The sequence below is a fragment of the Carcharodon carcharias genome, chromosome 13 (assembly GCF_017639515.1).
Source record: "Carcharodon carcharias isolate sCarCar2 chromosome 13, sCarCar2.pri, whole genome shotgun sequence".
In the NCBI taxonomy this organism is placed as follows: Eukaryota; Metazoa; Chordata; class Chondrichthyes; order Lamniformes; family Lamnidae; genus Carcharodon; species Carcharodon carcharias.
The window spans coordinates 35,629,733-35,648,861 of record NC_054479.1 but is presented as its reverse complement, the minus strand read 5'-3'; the positions used below and the strand labels follow the sequence as shown (position 1 = coordinate 35,648,861).

The following is a 19,129-nucleotide window of genomic DNA, read 5'->3' as shown; positions in this document are numbered from 1 at the left end:
GTTGCATTGCAGATTTGTGATTTTTCTCTTTTATTAAATTTCTGGTTACCTTTGATTTCTTTTGTAAATATTTTCCGAAGAATAATCATAAGCAATGTGGCACTTTAATTAAGTTGATTTTAACATTATCCCACTTTGTTTTAATAACGCACATATATGTACAGGAGTTTACAATGAGGTTACTGGTTGCTATAATCTGCATTTGGAAAGCCACTTTGTGCTCAGACTATTTAAAACAAGTTGGGTCACTCAATTGTGATTAATCAACGCAGGGACTGACCCAAGTCTGATCATCTTGTCAACCCAGTAAAGAGAAGTATTTCTATTATGGCTGTACAGAAAAGCTTTTTATTGGATTAATGACTTATTTTGGAACCATTTTAAATTGGTATAACAATGTGATTTATTACCAAGAAAAAAGTTACTAAAGCAGTAGTTGCATGTGCAGGTTGGGTAAAAGTGAGCAAACTGTGCAGTGTTTTAGTTTCAGGTTGTTGCACTTGGCCTTCCTGTTATCAAGATGGCAGCTGATGAGTCCCTTTTGGTCGGTGCCTTTGACTTACGTTTAATAAGGATATTTATCCCTAAAAATTGCTAACACGAGCCAAAATTCATCTCAGAAGTTAACTCCTTATTGAAAACTGCCTTTACTGGAGTCCAGATCTTTCAGCTGGCTCTTTGCTCCCAAGGTTCTTTCATGCTCCATGCATGAGCTCCTCAGTGTTGGACTTTTTGGGCTTATGCTTGTGCAATCAACAAAAAAGTAAATAAAATGCAGCCAGGGTAGAAGAGATGAGGAAAAAAGCATGAAAAATTGATAAAGTGAGAATGGAAGGGTAGTTGAAGCGAAGCAGACAGAAAATGGAGAACACAAAGGAGCTAAGGTAGAAAAAATAAATGACAGCTTGGGAGAGTTAAAGCAGAGAAAGACATCAAGAAAAGTTTGAAGATAAGGTAATATATGAAAGACAGAAGGAGAAGGGATACTAAAGAGTGGAAGACATGCAAGAAGATAGAATTGCAAATAGTGGACAGGAGGACGGAGCATAGGTTTTCCTATAAGAAATCTAATATAATCCTATAAATTTTATGTTTATGAATTCATTGCACGACACATGTTTTTAGATACAAACCTGAAAAACTGCAATGCAAACCACTGATGATTTCACCATCAGACTATAATGATTAGATCTTTGTTTCTTTAACACATTGTGGGTTGTAGAACATATTTCATCAACTTAAAAGTCCATGTCCTATGAATGAGCTTCTAAGTTTTACAGCCTCCATTTTTAATTTGCAATATTGTACAGTAGATCAGCAAAGAGTTCATTCTTTAAAAATTTGATAACTTTCAGTAGCATTTAGATGAATGTGTATTAAGTGCATAGGGGAGATTTTCGGCATCGCAGCATCTGTGGAACATCACCTTTTGTGACTACGGTGGAATTTACCTGACATTCCTAATGGGCCAACATCCGGAGTGTGAACATAAGGCATAAGGAGGCATTTCCTGCCTTTGACCTTAGTGTCCTGGTCACCTATGTATCTGCAGGATGTGCAGGCAACTGGCAGAGGGGCAAAGCAATCAAGCATCATAGCTCGTGCAGAAACCCCATAGCCAAAGGTTCTGCAGATCTTGGGAGTAACTGAAAGATTCAGCAAGTAGGTGCATGCTTTATATCAACCCCATATCTCACCCATCCCATTCCCCTGGATGATCATATGGCCTCTCAGACCTGCAACTGGAAGGCCCAAAACTGAAAAATCAGGGGCATCTCATCCTTTACAGTTACTTTGCAACTCAAATTCACTGTGCCTGTTGGGTGCGCAGGAGGGAATCCAGTGGAAAACTAATCTTGTATGTTTATTCAAATATTGTAATGAATTAGGAAAGATCCTAGACTTCATTTATTACTTGAAATAATCTTAGCCTGGCCAGTGATAAGCCCACAGCATGTAAGCAGTCCAAGGGAAATGGAGGAAAAAATAGGAACCAGGGTTCCTGCACTTGCTTATTATCCAGCGACCCAGCTGGAAAGTATGCATTTATATGGATGTTGAGAAAGAACAGTATTAAGCTCAGTGGTACTGCCCTCATGATGAAATATACTGTGAGCTGTCATTGTCTGAGTTCATGGTAAATGGGAGCTTGGTTGAGACACATTAAAGCTGTCACTGCTCATGGCACCATAGCTTACTCTAAATCACCACCATCAGGAGGGGAGGAAAGAAAACTGGAAGCAGAAGTAATTTGCAGGTTCATTTTTTCATTTATTGAGGATATTATGTTATATGGAAGGAAGAAGGACTTGAATTTATATTGTTGTATTATCATGCCTCATGCCATTCCGGCATACTTTACAAGCCAGTGAATTACTTTTAAATTGAAGTGTTGCGTAAACAAAGATTGCAGCCATTTTTGAATGTATCTGAATTCCAAACAGCCTATGAGATAAATAACCAGTGAATCAGTTTTTGCTGGTAGTGGTAGAGGGAAGAATGCTGGCCATGACAAATATGATACAATTTCAAAATGTATTATTTTAAGAATTGCAAAGTATATTTATTATTTGAGAGATAAGTACAGATTTTTTTGAACATCTGTTCCCAAAGAGAAATGACAAATGTATCTGTTGTTTGACTGATTTATCTTCTCAGGTTGATGCACCGTTTACACAACAGGTAGAAGCTAAGGTCAAGAGGTAAGGTAGTTTTAACTTCCTTTTAAATTGAAAGAACAAATATCCATTTCTTTAATGCTCTGCTTCCCTGAAATTTGTTTTTATTTATTATTATTATTATTATTATAAACTTGGATTTAGTTTTTTTAAAAAAAACATTCTTTTTAAAGATATAAGCCCAGTATTGGTCATTTACTTGATCTGTGGAATGATTAATGCTTCTTGCAACTTATACAGGAATGTGTCCTATACTTTCATGTACTGAACTAACAATTTTGAAAGTTTCCACAATTGAAAACCATAATGTCTCATTGGTATTGTCGTCTGAGAGTTAGTTTGAATCCAGTCATGTCTAATGAAGTAAAAAGCCTCTCTGCTGGCTTTCTGTACCCCATGCACTTTGAGTATGAGCAGGCTGGACCTAATGGGCAAATGACATTAAATGAGAAATAGAGAAATTTGCACTGACACAGCAAGTTTCTCTACAAGGCTAGAGTTCAGGTGAGTAGAGTAGGAAGAATTTTATTCTATCTCTTGCCCACACTATTCCTGACCTGGGAGCACTTAATAGTTGTTCAAAATGGATATAACCTTCCATTGTACAGCAGTGACATTTCTCACCTTAATGAATTAAAGGACACAAAAATTCATTCCCGATTTCAAGAAAACAACAAAACAAAAGAAATGAAACCACAAAATTGAATTCAGTTGATTTTAAAATGTTTTGCTAGTATGCAACCTATGATATATGATTTTATGAGGATTTTACATGACCATTTTTCTGTTATTTTATAGTGCTTTTGGGGTCTATCTAGTTTCAGAGAAACCCCAGGAAGAATTACATGCTGCCATGAGGGATTCTTTTGCTGTAGTAAACAGTTCTATCTCTGAAGGAATGTCTTCTACAATTCTAGAGGTTCTATATTTTCCATAATATCTGATTTTTTTTTTTTAGAAACAATTATGTTTTTAAAAGTTGTTGCAATTTCACTAACTCCAGATGATTTTGTTCTTTAACCTTTCAATTGTAATGTCAGCAGCTTTGTATTCTAGGGTTACCCGTGATGTGAAACTTGTGGGCATGTTAGCTTCATTTGTAGAGCTAAATGGCTTTTTTTTGTGTAGAAATTAACTGGAAAGGTCAGTATTCTGACTGTCCCAACTCAAATCACACATGCCAAGCTGTGGTGAAACACCAGTGGTGACATGAAAAAAAACATAGACCAATCATCATAAGGGAAATTATGTGTTAGTACGGGGTGAAATTGAGAAGAATTCAAATTAAACTAACAATTTAGTTTTATAGTTGCTTGGTAGTACAAAACTTAAGTATTGCTGAAAAAAGAGACATGCTATCAAAGCTTTTTGTCTTGCACTCCTCAGGACAGAATCGCAAGAGTACAAATCTCAAAGGGAACAACAGTTTATACTGCATGAGAAGAGGGTGCTGATTAGTTGGCATGGGTAAAGGTATTGCCATGGAGAATGCACCAGGGAACTGTAACTGCCAAGCTTTTGTTTAAATTCAAACTAAGCAGATCAACTCTGATTAGTCAAGGCATTGCCATTTGGAATGAACCAGGGAATAGCTGTCCCCCAAGTTTTTTTGTTGAAAAAGGCACAAGGCACAATGCATGGACATGTTCTTTCTGCTTGCAAAGGACTGGGCCCTGTGCATGAATACATGTAGCTTCTAGCACGCATAAATGAGCCATGCTGCCGGCCTGACTGATAATCTTAAATCGGTTATCAGTGCTAGACAATACTCAAGTTTAGTTTTGCTAATTTTTTCTGCTTGATAAGATAAATAACTGAAGTTTTCCTTTTTTTGGCTGGGAATGTTGCATTTAGGCGATGGACCTTAACGTTCCAGTGCTGGCAAGGAATATACCTGGAAATAGAGCAATAGTAAAGCACAAAAATACAGGACTTCTCTTCTTTGATCCACCAGTGAGTAATGAACAATTTAAATTAGGCAAGAGGAATCTTATGCTCTGATTATGGTGCCACAGCAGGGTCAAATTGGCTCAGAAATCATCCACAGTTCAACCTTTAGCTTCTAATTCAATCCACCTGAGTCATATGAGCCAAATCAGTACCAAATTAAAGTTTGGTTTTGCACTGGCGCTGTATGATGGGGGCTGTAGAATCTAGCAATGCTGGCAGTGCACTTGGTGATGCATCCCTTCTCGAAGTTTGTTCTTTTGCATGTTTGCATTTTTCAAAATAAAAAATGATGCAATTTTGCCCTCCAAAAATTGACCTTGCGATTGTGGAGTAGAACAGTGGCATTTGTACTACTCTGCCTTTATAAATTTCATGCGCTGAATCCAAATTATGTTACCTGCTCTCTGCAGATCTGATATTAGTGGTTTAGCTAATGCACGCAAAGTATTAGACAGTTTTATTTTATTAAGGAAGAGATGAGAGACCCAGGAGCTCCAGTACAGTTTATTAACCAAAAAAAATTCAGTTGAACAAAACCATGACCCGACATCTGGAGTGTTAACTAATGGCACATTCTGATTTGAGAGAAATACATAAAGCTTTCAGTATTAAGTGTTGGATGATATGCACAGCAATAGGAATCAGACTATTTTGCTGAAAGGTTCTAGATAATGACTACACAGATGAGTGAATACTGACAAAACTGTTGAACATTTTATTAAATAAACATCTCCTGATTAAAGTTCTTTTTGCACTACTATTAATCCAAGCCATTCTTGTACTAGTTTATCACAAATTGCATCTCATAATTAAGTTATACCTTAGAGTGCAGATATCCTAAATTTCATTAGTGCATGATAGTTTGGCTTTGTACCTGCAATAAACTTGTGCAACACATGGGTGTCAAGGCCTGATTTAACTCCACATTGAAGCGGAGTGTGACTCGCTCTTTCAGATAATCTCACTCCTCTTTGCCCTGGATATAGCACATTGGGATTTTCAAAAGACATTTGATAAAGTACCACACAAAAGGTTGTTACATAAGATAAGGGATCATGAGGTTGGGGTAATGTGATATATTCCAGAAAGCCAATTGCTGAAGGATAGAACTAGAGCCAATCTTTATTAGCATTTATTTACAGAGTTTCACATTACAATCACACATTTCATTACCCCACAACCACAATTTCAGTCTGTGTCTATTTATGGGAAAAATAATTTTTTGTGAATCCACAGTTAATGCTCATCGCCAGCATCCAATTAAACACAATTAATATTAGTGTGGATTGAGCATTGACTAAGAGACAGAAAACAGAGAGTAGGAATTGGTGGGTTATTTTCAGGTTGGCAGGCTGTTGCTACAAGGATCATTGATGGGACTCATCTATTTGCAATCTGTATCATGACTTAGATGAAGAAACTGAATGTAACATAACCTAGTTTGCTAACAATATAAATCTAAGCGGGAAATTAAGCCTCCTGTGAGGAGGACACAGGGCTGAATTTTTTGCCATTGAGGCGGGAAGCTCGAGTCGGTAAATTTCCAGGGCCCCCACCCCCTGAAATTTGTTCTAGGAGGTGAGGGCGGGATGGAGTCAGGCAAGCTGCCTCCAAAGGCAGTTCGAAGGTGGCCACGTAAGTGGGCAAATGCAGAGGCTGGCTGGTTAGAAGGCCCACTATGGTTCTTTGAGATTTCAACCTAGTTGTATAAAAGGCTGCTAGGCCCTTTCGCCCTCACTCTCCAACCCATACTCATACCTCATGCCACCTCCATAGCTACTCACCCAGTATCCACTTTGGGCAGACCTCAGTAGCCATGTGGAGATGAAAAAAAATCTTCAACCCAGAGAGCTCTCACTACACAGTTGATACTAAAAAATCTTTCAGTTATAAAACCCATTCAAAAATGTTAAATCCCCTCAAGTGTTCAATCTGTTATAAAAACAAACTTATATTCACTAACCACATCAAAGACAGCTAATCCTTTAACAGCTTCTTAAAACTTCATTAAAATGTGAACTCAGCCCACTGCTGAGATAAGTGGTTTTGAAGTTTTAAAATCTCAGCCAAGCATTTGTACTGGACTGGGTTATAATAACAGTCCTTGGGAAATGTCAACAGTGAAGTCTTATTGAAAGTGCAGGAACATATGGCCAATGGTTTTTTCTAGTAACATCAGATGGCCTATCAATCAATTAATACACTAGAGATCCCAGTGTCTTTTTACTCTGACAGCTGCAGCCTCCTTTTATTTTTAAAACGCTGGGGAATGAAATCACTTCAGATCATGAAACCTAAACAGACCTTATCTGCCGTTCAAGAACATTTACACATACTCAATAAAATTGTGGTTCCCACACTGCAGGGTAAAGGTATTGGAACAGTGAAAATGGAGTCTATTTGAACTTTGCACAAATTTCACATGGCCCTGCTGAGTTCAGATTTCTGGTCTGTGTGATTCATGCCCTGCTCCCCCCTCCTGCCAACAAAAACAGAATCTGTTGGAAATAGGACCTGTCTGTCATTTTTAAAGGCCCCCCAGAATCGACATGACTCTGAAAATCCAGCCCCAAGTGTCTGCGAAGGGAAATGAATGCGCAAGAAGGTGATAGCTGGAGTATAATGTGGGGAAATATGAGGTTATTCACTTTGCTAGAGAGATTGGAGAAACATAATATTTTAAAATGGTAAGGAACTATTGGTTGGTTAAATGTTCAGAGGGATTTGGACTTCCTTGTACATGAAATGCAGATATGGCAAGCAATTTGGAAAGAAAATGGTATGTCAGGCTTTATTGCAAGGAGTTTGGAGTACAAAAGTTAGGAAGTCTTGCTGCAATTGTGCAGGTCTTTGGCAAGACCATATCTTCCTTATGTAAGAAAAGATATGCCTGCCTTAGAAAGAGGCACACTAGATTGGTTTCTGGGGATGAGAGGATTGTTCTATGAGGGGATGTTGAGGAGAAAGGAACAATGTTCAGTGGAGTTTATAAGAAGGAGAGCTGATCTCATTGAAAAGTGTACGTTTCCAAGAGGGCTTGACAGGGTAGATGCTGAGAACTGGCTGGGGAGTCCAGAACAGGGTGATTATCTCAGGTTAAGGGGTTGACCATTTAGGACCATTGAAAAATTTTTTTTTTTCAGTGGGTTGTGAATCTGTACCCCAAAGGACTCAGGTGCTGAGTATATTGAAGGCTGAGATCGATAGATTTTTGGACTCTAAGGGAATGAAGAGATATGGGGAATCGAGTTGGGGAAGTGGAGTTGCGGTCGAAGATCAAACATAATCTTACTGAATGGCAAAGTAGGCTCGACTGGGCATATGACCTACTCCTGCTAAACCTACCTATGTTCTTACGTTCTAGTGAATCTGCGCTGCGCTCCTTCAAAGGTCAGTTTCTACCATGTAGAGCCTTGTTTTAACAGAAAAATCAGTTCCATGGCTATTTAATTTTGAGTAAGACAAACTAGTTTCATTATTTTCCTCTCTAAGGAACAGTCAGTCATGATTGTCTTTCTAAGTGGATGAATTATTTACAGACATGAAGGTTTCTTGCAAACTTTTTCTGGTGTAATTGCAGAAATGTATTATTACAATTTGAAAAATGAGATCAAAGAATATAGAATTTTTGTCAACTAGGTTTATTGAGGGAGCACTGGAAAAGGCCTATTTAAAACTTGATAATTTACAGTATAAAATTAAATTTTTCAGCAGTATTGCACCCTCAGAAATTCATTGTTTTCTGAAGTCATTTATTATGCATAGTAGCACTTGCAAAGATAGAACAGTTATCCAGTTGTACATTAAAGTGATAGACAATTTGGGTGGATTGATTCTGATTCTCCGCCTCTTCCCATTCCTTACTCTGGGTACTTTGGACTGCATTTATTTTAGTCTAAGTGAAGTTGATGAAACTGTAGTTAACCCCAGCCATAACATGCTTGCAGGTATTTGGAAACTAGACAAAATGAATTCTCATGATATCTACAAATTCTGCTTTACAGCATCATCTGCTAAGAAACAAAGCACAGCATCACAGATAAATGTGTTTTTTAAATTAATCTTTGATCTGTATTTAGCGTCCATCAGGGTAGGTACTCGGCAGAGGCCTCGGAGTGAATTGCCTGCCTATATTAATTGAGGAGTAATGCAAGCCAAGGGAGAATTTTCAAAAGAGAGAGAAAGAAATGTATATGTGTTCCTAATTCCTTAATATAAAAATATTGTCATCCCACAGGGAAAGGACACTACTAAGTACAAAATTGCACCCTCATTTTTCATGCCCTCCCATCATTATAGGCAGCATATCTATCTCCAAGATTGAAAAAGAAAATCTGATTTGTCATATAACAGTTTTTTTGTTTATTGAAATAACTTAAAACAGTTCTAACAGTAAAATTCCTCTCCTACAGTGACTTAAAGATATTCTTTCAATTGTTTTTTAATTGAGTCCCGCCAGCTATAGCTTACTTCAATTAAATTATCCCCTTTTGACTATTGTTACAGCTGCCTGGGGAATACCAACTTCTTCAGAAGAGATTTAAAACAGCTGGAAATATGAGGGTAACAGACCTATTGGGTGAAGAGATTTTACCTCCATGAAATGCACCAGATTGGCCTATAACCTGTCACATTGGATGCACACAGTTTTATTCTTGTAGCACTTAGAAATCAATTAGGGTTCATAATAGATAATGTTAGCCAGGTTGCAATCTTACTATAGCAATAAGCTTCCAAGACCAAGGACTGCTGACTAGGATATTGTTAAGCCACTCAAATGAGCTTTTCACAGAGAGTCCATCAGCTCAATTTTTGACAGAGAAATCTATTGAAATGTAACCAAACCAGACTACTGAAATTCTTGACCTGATTTTAGATTGTCATTGGCAGTGTCCTTAGATTGCTAGTAATTGTCAAGTGATGCTATACCCATCACTTCACTCCACTGCTGAAAATGTTATTGTATCAAATGCTGCTGGATCAGAGACTTAACCCAAACTTCATCCAAATTATTATGTTGCACCTGTTTCTGCCTAACACCCATTCTTGCAAATATACAAGTGCAGTAATGGTCTATTGTGTCCAGTTTCTGAATCTTAGCTTAGGGCCTTTCGTGCTTCAGGCAGTCCTTGTTTGAAACACAAATTTGGTTCTGGCCAAGTTAATATCAAAGCCTTTTGAATGGATCTCTGAGATCTTAAATTTCTTTTAGCGAAGACTGTTACTTATTAGCACTTATGTCAGTGCAAAGAATTAGTGAACTACAAATGTTGGTAACGTACAAACCTTATCTTGCTTGGCATGTGGATATGGCAGTTATCAACACTTCCTTTTTGCCCAACACTGCAACAAAGCCCCTTCTATGTCCGAAAATGAAAGTACCGAATTTTGAACAGTCAACTCATATTTCTACATTTCACATAAGTGTCCTTTACTTAATATACTGTTTTATGCACTCAAGAATTTTCTGGTGCCCTTCCACAAACATTCACTCCCTCCACCACCAACGCACAATGGCAGCAGTGTGTATCATCTACAAGATGCACTGTAGATACTCACCAAGGCTCCTTAGGCAGCACCTTCCAAACCCATGACTGCTACCAACTAGAAGGACAAGGGCAGCAAGACAGGAAGGAACAGAGTAAAATGATGGCAGGCTTCAGAAAGTATTTCTTTATATAGAGGATGATCAATAGCTAGATTAGTTGCTGGAAAGAGTGACTGAGGTCAGGAAACTGGACTTATTTAAGAAACACCAGACACTAAGCAGAAGATGGTAGAATTGACATCATGCAAGGATTGATGTTCTGAAGGATAAGATCAAATGAGCAGAAAGCCTACTTCATACAAGCTTCCCTGGTACAACTGATAACTGAACCTTTTGTCAAGCTGTATTTTGTGGTCAGAAATAGGTGTTATGCAGAAGTTCAGAAAAAAGTTTTATTGTAAGCACATAAAGCAGAGATCAGGTAGTTCTTCTGTAAACTCTCAAGCAGAGAGATGTGTTGGTCAGTTTCCAATTTTTATGTGGCAGGGAGTGATTACATGAGTTCAATGCCTTCCCAATTAACCTTGGCTTTCATGTTGAATTGTGTGAGACTGTCTATTAATTACTGTCAGATAAAAACTATTCAGTTCAAATTTGCTGAGAAATATTTTTATTTCCCCATCTTACTATTTTACAAAATCATTGAAGCATAGGATGGTTACTGCATGAAAGAAGGCTGTTCAGCCCATGAAGCCCATGGGCTGCAATAGCATTTATGTAGTTCTACTCCACTGTCCTTTCCCTGTAGCCCTGCAAGTGTCTTCAGGTATTTATCCCATTCCCTTTTGAAAGCCACGATTGAACCTGCCTCCAGCACACTCTCCTGCAGTGCATTCCACATTGTAACTACATGCTATGTAAAAAAAAAAAAATTCCTCATGTCATCTTTGATTCTTTTGTCAACCACTTTAAAGCTGTGTTCTCTGGTTCTTGACTTTTCCACCAATGGGAACAGTTTCTCTCCACCTACTCTGCCTGGACCTCTCATGATTTTAAACACAGCTATCAAACAACCCCAGGTTCTCCAATCTATCCATGTAATTCAAATCCCTTATCCCTGGAACCATCTCAGAAAGCTTTTCTGCACCCTCCCTAGAGCCTTCACAATCTTCCTAAAGTGTGGTGCCCAGAATTGGACAAATATTATTTATCCAAAAATCTGCACACAAACTTGAAATGATACAGTATAAATAATAAATGTTACAAAGGATACTGCAATCCATTGTCAGGTTGAGATGACTAATCTAAACTACCTGTTTTGTATTGTCAGGTTTAGATGACTAATCAAACCTACCTGTTTTGTATTGTCAGGTTTAGATGACTAATCTAATGTACCTGTTTTGCCCTGACCTCAGTTGAGCCCCTGTTCCCAGATCTTTCTAGATTCAACTTTTCAGATTTTAATTATTTTAAACTTATGTTCTTTGCAAATGCCAATATATTGTAGTATCTTCTAATTATTGCATAGAAATAGAAGGGACAGCTAATTTACAGATAAGTAATTAACCTGAATGATTTTAAATAGGAATACAGAAACTTAAACTGAACAGCTGTACACAAAAATGCTCAGTTTTGTTTTTCATAGTTGTATATTGAGTTCAGTAAATTAAGTGGATAAGATCAAATAAATATGTAACTGGACCTTACATTGCAGAATCTGGATTAACAGAGGCCCTAAATTTCCGCAAGGTTTCTCCCAATTTCCTGCCCTTATTGCAGTAACAGAACCTCTGGTGAAAGGCTAGATAAGGTCATTTTCCGGTTTTTGCACAGATTCTATGATGGTTCCTCCAATCTCCCACTAAATTTATGATGGGGATTAGAAAAACGCACTATAGAATCAGCTATTCACATTCAATTGTATTTTCTAGTCCAGGAGTTTTACATACTATACAAAAAAAAAACCTATCTCAGTCAGTCTGGGACCCAGTTTTGCTTCTGCATTGCCAGCTCAGATTATCAACTCATATTCTAATCTAACCGAAAATTACTTGTTTTTGTTAGAATGCAGTGGGTATAAAGTATTATTTAATTTTTGCTTTTGTGTTTACACCATTTCACTTTCTTATTCCATTAAGTTTCTTTTTATTCTTTCATGGGTTGTAGGCAGTGCTGGCAAGTTCAGCATTTGTTGCCCATCCCTAATTACCCTTGAGAAGGTGGTAATGAGCTGCCTTCTTGAACCACTGCAGTGCAGGTACTCCCACAATGCTGAATTAAACATATGATAGTGATTGGCAAAAGAAACAAAAGCGATATGAGAGAAAACATTTTCACGTAGCGGGTGACTAAGGTCTGGAATGCAGTGTCTGAATGTGTGGTGGAGGCAGGTTCAATCAGGGCATTGAAAGGGAATTAGAATGTTATTTGAAAATGAACAATGTGCAAGGCTACAGGAAGAAGACAGGAGAATGGCACTAGGTGAATTGCTGATTCCAAAAGCTGGTGCAGATGCAGTGGGCCGAATAGCCTTTTTCTGTGCTGTAACCATTCTGTGATTTTGTTAGGAAGGATTTTGATCTAGCGACTAAAGGAATGGCGATATAGTTCCAAGTAAGGATGGTATGTGGCTTGGAGGGGAACTTGCAGGTGGTAGTGTTCCCATGCATCTGCTGCCCTTATCCTTCTAGATGGTAGAGGTCACAGGTTTATATGGTGCTGTAAAAGGAGGCTTTTTGATTTGCTGCAGTGCATCTTGCATTTCGTACATGTTGCTGCCACTGTGCATCAATTGCGGAGGGGGTGATTGTTTAGGTTAGTAAATGAGGTATGCTTCAAGCACGCTGCTTTGTGCCGGATTGTGTCGAGCTTCTTGAGTGTTGTTGGAGCCGTACTCATCTAGGGAAGTGGACAGTATTCCATCATGCTCCTGACTTGTGATTTGTAGATGGTGGACAGGCTTTGGGGTGTCAGGAGGTGAGTTACTTACCTCAGAATTCCCAGTGTCTGATCTACTCTTGTAGCCACAGTATTCATATGGCAGGTCCAATTCAGTTTCTGGTCAGTGGTAGCCTCTAGGATGTTGATAGTGAGGAATTCAGCAATTGTAATGCCATTCAATATCAAGGGGAGATGGTTAGATTTTCTTTTGTTGGAGATGGTCATTGTCTGGCACTTGTGTGGCATATTGTAACTCACCACTTATCAGCCATGTATGAATGTTGTCCAGGTCTTGCAGCATCTGGATATGAACTGCCTCAATGTCTGAGAAGTTACAAAGGAACAGAACATTGTGCAGTCCTCAGCAAACATCCCCATTTCTGACCATATGATGGTGGGAAGGTCATTGATGAAGCAGCTGAAGGTGGTTGGGCTTATGGACACTTCCTTGGGGAACTCCTGCAGTGATGTCCTGGGATTGAGATGGACTCCAACAACCACAACCATCTTCCTTTGCGCTAGGTATGACTCCAATCAGTGGAGAGTTTTCCTCCTGATTCCCATTGACTTCAATTTTGCCAGGGCTCTTTATTACCAGATTCAGTCAAATGCTGCCTTGGTGCCAAAGGCAGCCACTCTGACCTCCCCCCTTGAGTTCAACTCTTTTTTTCCATGTTTGGTCCAAGGCTGTAATGAGCTTAGGAGCTGACAGCCCTGGCAGAATGCAAACTGAGCATCAGTTAGCAGGTTATTGCTACGTAAGTGCCACTTAATAGCACTGTTGATGATCTTCCATCACTTTGCTAATGATGAAGTCGAGGCTGATAGGGTGGTAATTGGCCAGATTGGATTTGTCTTGTTTTTTGTGGATGGGATATATCTGAGCAATTTTCCACATTGTCAGATAGATGCTAGTGTTGTAGCTGTTCTGGAACATCTTGGCTAGGGGCATGGCTAGTTCTGGAGGACAATTATTCAGTACTATTCCTGAAATGTTGTCAGGGCCCATAGCTTTTGCAGTGTCCAGAGCCTTCAACCATTTTTCGATATCACGTGGAGTGAATCAAATTGGCTGAGGACTGTGATGCTGGGATCTTCGGGAGGAAGCTGAAAAGGATCATCCATTCAGCATTTTAGGCTGAAGGTGGTTGCAAATGCTTCAGCCTTGGTTTTTTGCACTGATGCCCTGGGTACCCCCACCATCAAGGATGGGGATATTTGTGGAGCCTTCTCCTCCAGTTAGTTGTTTAATTGTCCACCACCATTCATGACTGAATGTGGCAGGACTGCAAAGTTTTGATTTGATCCATTGGTTGAGGGCTTGCTTAGCTATCTGTTAAGTGAAGTGTTATTTATGGATAATATTTTAAATTTATAAGAATGAGGAGTTTAATGAATCAGCAAATTATTTTCCTAATCTCTGCTTTAAATAATAATCCTCCTTTTCATTGACCTCTACTTTTAAAACTTAAATTAATGGAGATAGTCCAGAAAGTGATTTATGAATTACACATATGAATTTTTTTTTGTAGAAAATACTGACAGATTTTTTGTGCATCACATACTAATAAATCTAGTTATGAGGATATGAATTTCAGGACTGTCATCTTAAGAGGAATAATGGCCATAATCTTCAAAATAAACGATTAAAATCAGAGCTCAACAGCTTTCTAGTGTTGAATGGGTCTAAGGAATTGAAGATTAACACCTTATTCAAGATTTATGTAATGGCGAGAACATAAGGATGTATGATCTTATTTCTTTTATCAGCAGCTTACATTTTTATCAACTGGCATCGTAATGATATTAGAAGCATGACTTGGAATAAATGCTGAAGTTTGGGGAGATGCTGGGATGATTAAAGTGATCACAATCATCATTGCTATCTAGGTTAGTTGGAAAATAGAATATTTCTCCATTTTTATGCGTACTTGCAGCATCAAATGGTCACAGTTCATGTAGAGTATGAATTAGCTGCAGAACAAAAATGTGTCAGCAGAATGTTTTTACTCCATACTTTGGGAGTGCTTATGGATTGTTATGTGTAAGATTACCAATTAATGTTGAATTATCGGCACTGTTGGGCAATAGAATTGTATCATATAGGAAGTGCCAAACCTAGCAAAACAGATTTATTAATAGTAAATAGATGCAGTAGGAAAAATATAGTTTTACAGTCATATGTGAACCTTAATTATTCCTCCTTGGAATATAGAAAATAACATATTGTGTTGGTTCCTGTAATAAAACCTTTTCTAAGAGACATTTAAGTCCAGTTTTACATTGAGTTTTAGTCCAGGATACATGGCAATTTATTACTTTCTGTATGAATTTGCTGTGCCTTTGCTACTAGTTACTTGTTTGTTTGCTATTAATGAATGTGCTTGGTAATTTATAAATAAACATACCAAATCCTGTAGAAGAAATCCAAATCCATGCATCGCCACAACGACACCAAGCCAAACAGCTACAAGGCATCTTTCAGTGGAAAGCAAAAACAAGAATGTGAAGACAGCATGAAAATGTGTATTGTTCTAGCTGGATCTGTATTTGAAAGACTGTGGAGGAGAGATTTATCATGAGATATGGAAACGAGATGGCAGAAAACCTGGAAGGAAATTTGGAGATAATGGTATAAAAAGCAAAATACTGCAGGTGCTGAATATTTGAAATAATAAGAGAAAATGCTGTAAATACTCAGCAGTTCAGGCAGCATTTGTGGAGAGAGAAACTGAATTCACATTTCAAGTTGATGACCTTTCTTCCAAATTGTACAAAGTGCAGGCACAGTGCATTGGTGACAGTCGGTGTGGCAATTGAGTTCACTGGCAAGAGCTTTGATCAAGTGAACTCTTCTGTTCTGGTTGATATCAGAATATTATTCTACTGCACCTATCTGGGTAAAGGGTATGTATTCCATCACACTCCTTTGTCTTGTAGATCATGAAAATGCTTTGCATGGTCAACGATTGAGTCATTCACCATAAAATACCCAACCCTCTGCCCAGTTGTTATGGTCATGGTGGTGATTTGTTTGGTGCAATTAAGCTTGTAGTCAATGGCAATAACGAAAGATGGTGTTGTTGGGTACTTAGCAGTGATAGTGCTGTTGGGGGAGATTTCTTTTGTCGACAGTGAGAATTTGCTGGAATATGTGGTACATATGTTATTTGCCAATCCAAGCCTAACTATATTCAAATCCTAATGTAGATTGTCATGGGCTGCTTCATTAGGATTTGTGAATAAAGCTGAACATTGTGGAGTCATCAGCAAACAGGTCTACAACTAACATGAACACAGAGGTCATTGATAAATCAGCTCATGACAAATAAGACAAGGAGACTTCCCTGAGGAAATCTGAAATTACATGATGATTGGCATCAGGAACAGCAGAAGCATCTTCCTTTGACTCCAGCCACTGAAGGATTTTCCCCTCAACCCTCATTTTAGTAGGGCTACTTGGTGCCGTACTCTTTGGAAATCTTGATATCAAAGGCACCCAATTGTACCGCCTCCTCCGGTATTCAGCTGTTGGTTCCCTGTTTGGATCAAGAATGTATTGAGTTTTGGAACTGACTGGTTTTGGTACAACCCAAACAGGGGCTTGGCCTAAATAGCCAAGTGGTTATGGTACTGGGCTTGTAACCCCAAGATCAAGAGTTCAAATCTCACAATGGCAAACTATGAAACAATGTAACTTCATCTGAATAGGAACAGATGGAAACATGTTTGTACTCAAAAGAGTTACAACCCAAACAGCAAGTGGATTATTGGTGAACGGGATTTGTTTAATAACACTATTGATGATTCCTTCTGTTGCTTTACTGATGATTAGGCAGGTGGCTAATTGGGCCACACTTAGGTTCCATTTGCATTTGTCCCATTTTTAATGGATAGGTAATACCTGAACAATCTTCCACAATGATGCTGGCATCTACCGGACATATGTGTACCTTAGGGGAATGATTAGCTCTTGTTCACAAGTGCTAATGAACTGATTGGGGATATTGTCAAGGTGCATTGCCATTCCTGTGTTCAGCCACTTCATGGAGTGAACCAAATTTGCTGGACACTGGCATCCATAATGGTGGTGACCTCAGAAGAATTTTGGCTGAAGACAGATACAAATGCTAGACTCCAGCATTATTGAGGATGAAGATTTTCATGTAGCCTATGGGTTGTTTAGTTGACCAGCACCATTCTCGACTGGATATGTTGGGCCGACAGATCTTTCCTGTGATCCCATTGGTTGCACATGTTTTTATTATTACATTTTTATTAAAATAGTTACACATTCTTACAAGATCCTAAGCATCCTGCAGTCCCATTTTTTAAAATCATACATTCATTCTGGAGACTTTCTGGAAGACAGTATGAAATCTTTGTAAGCAAATTGTTCTCCTATTAGATGTCTTGGTATAATTTGCTTAATTGTCATTTCTGAAATTCTTTTTGTTCAAGCAATAATTTTTGTTTGTCAGGACCATATGAGATAAAATTCTTTCATTTATTTATGGGTCGTAGCCATTGCTGGCACATGAATGTGGTCAAATTTGCTGCAGGTCCAAGGCAATATGTCTAACAATACACGTTGCTGCGGATTGGCTGTCTAACTTGGACTTAGACTTGTATAGCTGAAAAATGTCATATATAAGAAGAACATCATGTTGTTGGAAAGGCCAGCATTTTTATTGGCTATCCCTAATTGCCCTTCAGAAGGTGATGGCGAGCTGCCTTCTTGAACCATTGTGGTCCGTTACATATAAAAATAACCAGTTTGTTAAAAAAAAATTATTGAAGATACTTCTAGCTCAAATGGGACATAATTATTATAGTAATTAAGTATTAAAAATTTAACTTCAGGATATTGGAAGTCTGGTAAAATTAAAAATTTAATTATATTAAATATCTTTTCATGATAATGATCTAAAGTCACATTTAAATGTCTACAGTTTAGCATGATGGACATCTAGCATAGAATTGTTGGTTTGTATCGCAGAACAACTGACTATACTACCATCCAGTTCTACTTAGTTTTTTTGTACTTGGGGTGTGGGTGACTGGTGAGGCAGTTTTTATTGCCTATTCCCAAGGTGCCCAGAGAAAGTAGCAGGAGGCTTTCTCCTGAGCTGCTGCTTTCCTCACGGTAATGATACCTCTGCAATACTATTGAATAGAGAGGTGAGTCTGTAATTAGAATATGTTAATGAAGTTGCCTGCCCCAGATTTTAATAGCCATTTGGATTCACCGACTGGGGATCAGGTTTCCCAGAGCTCAGGAAACCTGACAGCTAAACTAGAATAAAAACAGAATTACCTGGAAAAACTCAGCAGGTCTGGCAGCATCGGCGGAGAAGAAAAAAGTTGACGTTTCGAGTCCTCATGACACTTCGACAGAACTTGAGTGAGTCCAAGAAAGAGTTGAAATATAAGCTGGTTTAAGGTGTGTGGGGGGAGAGACGTCAACTCGAAACGTCAACTCTTTTCTTCTCCGCCGATGCTGCCAGGCCTGCTGAGTTTTTCCAGGTAATTCTGTTTTTGTTTTGGATTTCCAGCATCTGCAGTTTTTTGTTTTTAGCTAAACTAGAATGCCAGCTTTTCCAGCATTACTTGTGGATGTGAGGAGCAGGATTGGTTCTCCCCCAGAGTCCCACAGATAAACCTGCAGCAATCTGTCTCCTTCCCTATGATCATGATCCGATGTCCTGTCCCTGCCCCGTTATTCAATTACTTCTTCCCTCTCGCTGCACCATCTCTCTCCGCTCCAGGCTGTGGCTTTGAGCAGCAGGCCTTCCCATCTTGCAGCAATGAGCCTCTCACTTTGCCTGACTGCCTGTTGCAAAACAAAAACAAACATTCAAATGTGATGCTGATGTTAAAATCAGCAGGACCTTCACCTTTCCCAATTTTCCAAATACCCCATGCTTTCCCCAACACCCCCAGAATATTTTGGCCGTGATTAATGGCTGCCTTTTCAAAGGTGAATTCTGTTGCTACTCTCAATAGTGCCTCAAAACTGCAACTGGCTGCTGGACATTTTATGATGTTCAGTTAGTCCCGTGTAAGTTAAATG

At 38.6% G+C, this 19,129-nt stretch overlaps 1 protein-coding gene across 9 annotated transcripts in view; it reads left to right on the top strand.

Moving 5' to 3' along the window:
• glt1d1 (glycosyltransferase 1 domain containing 1) overlaps positions 1–19,129 on the top strand; it is an 85,730-nt gene that overhangs the window by 50,225 nt on the left and 16,376 nt on the right. For 3 of the 9 annotated variants that reach the window (XM_041202529.1, XM_041202530.1, XM_041202527.1), the window contains 3 exons: positions 2,659–2,702; positions 3,477–3,597; positions 4,533–4,631. In XM_041202529.1, coding sequence (XP_041058463.1) covers positions 2,659–2,702; positions 3,477–3,597; positions 4,533–4,631 — 264 coding nt within the window. Of the gene's footprint in view, positions 1–2,658; positions 2,703–3,476; positions 3,598–4,532; positions 4,632–9,134; positions 9,192–14,826; positions 14,947–19,129 lie in introns of all 9 variants that reach the window. The other 6 variants (XM_041202524.1, XM_041202526.1, XR_005944770.1 and 3 more) reach the window with 5 other exon arrangements.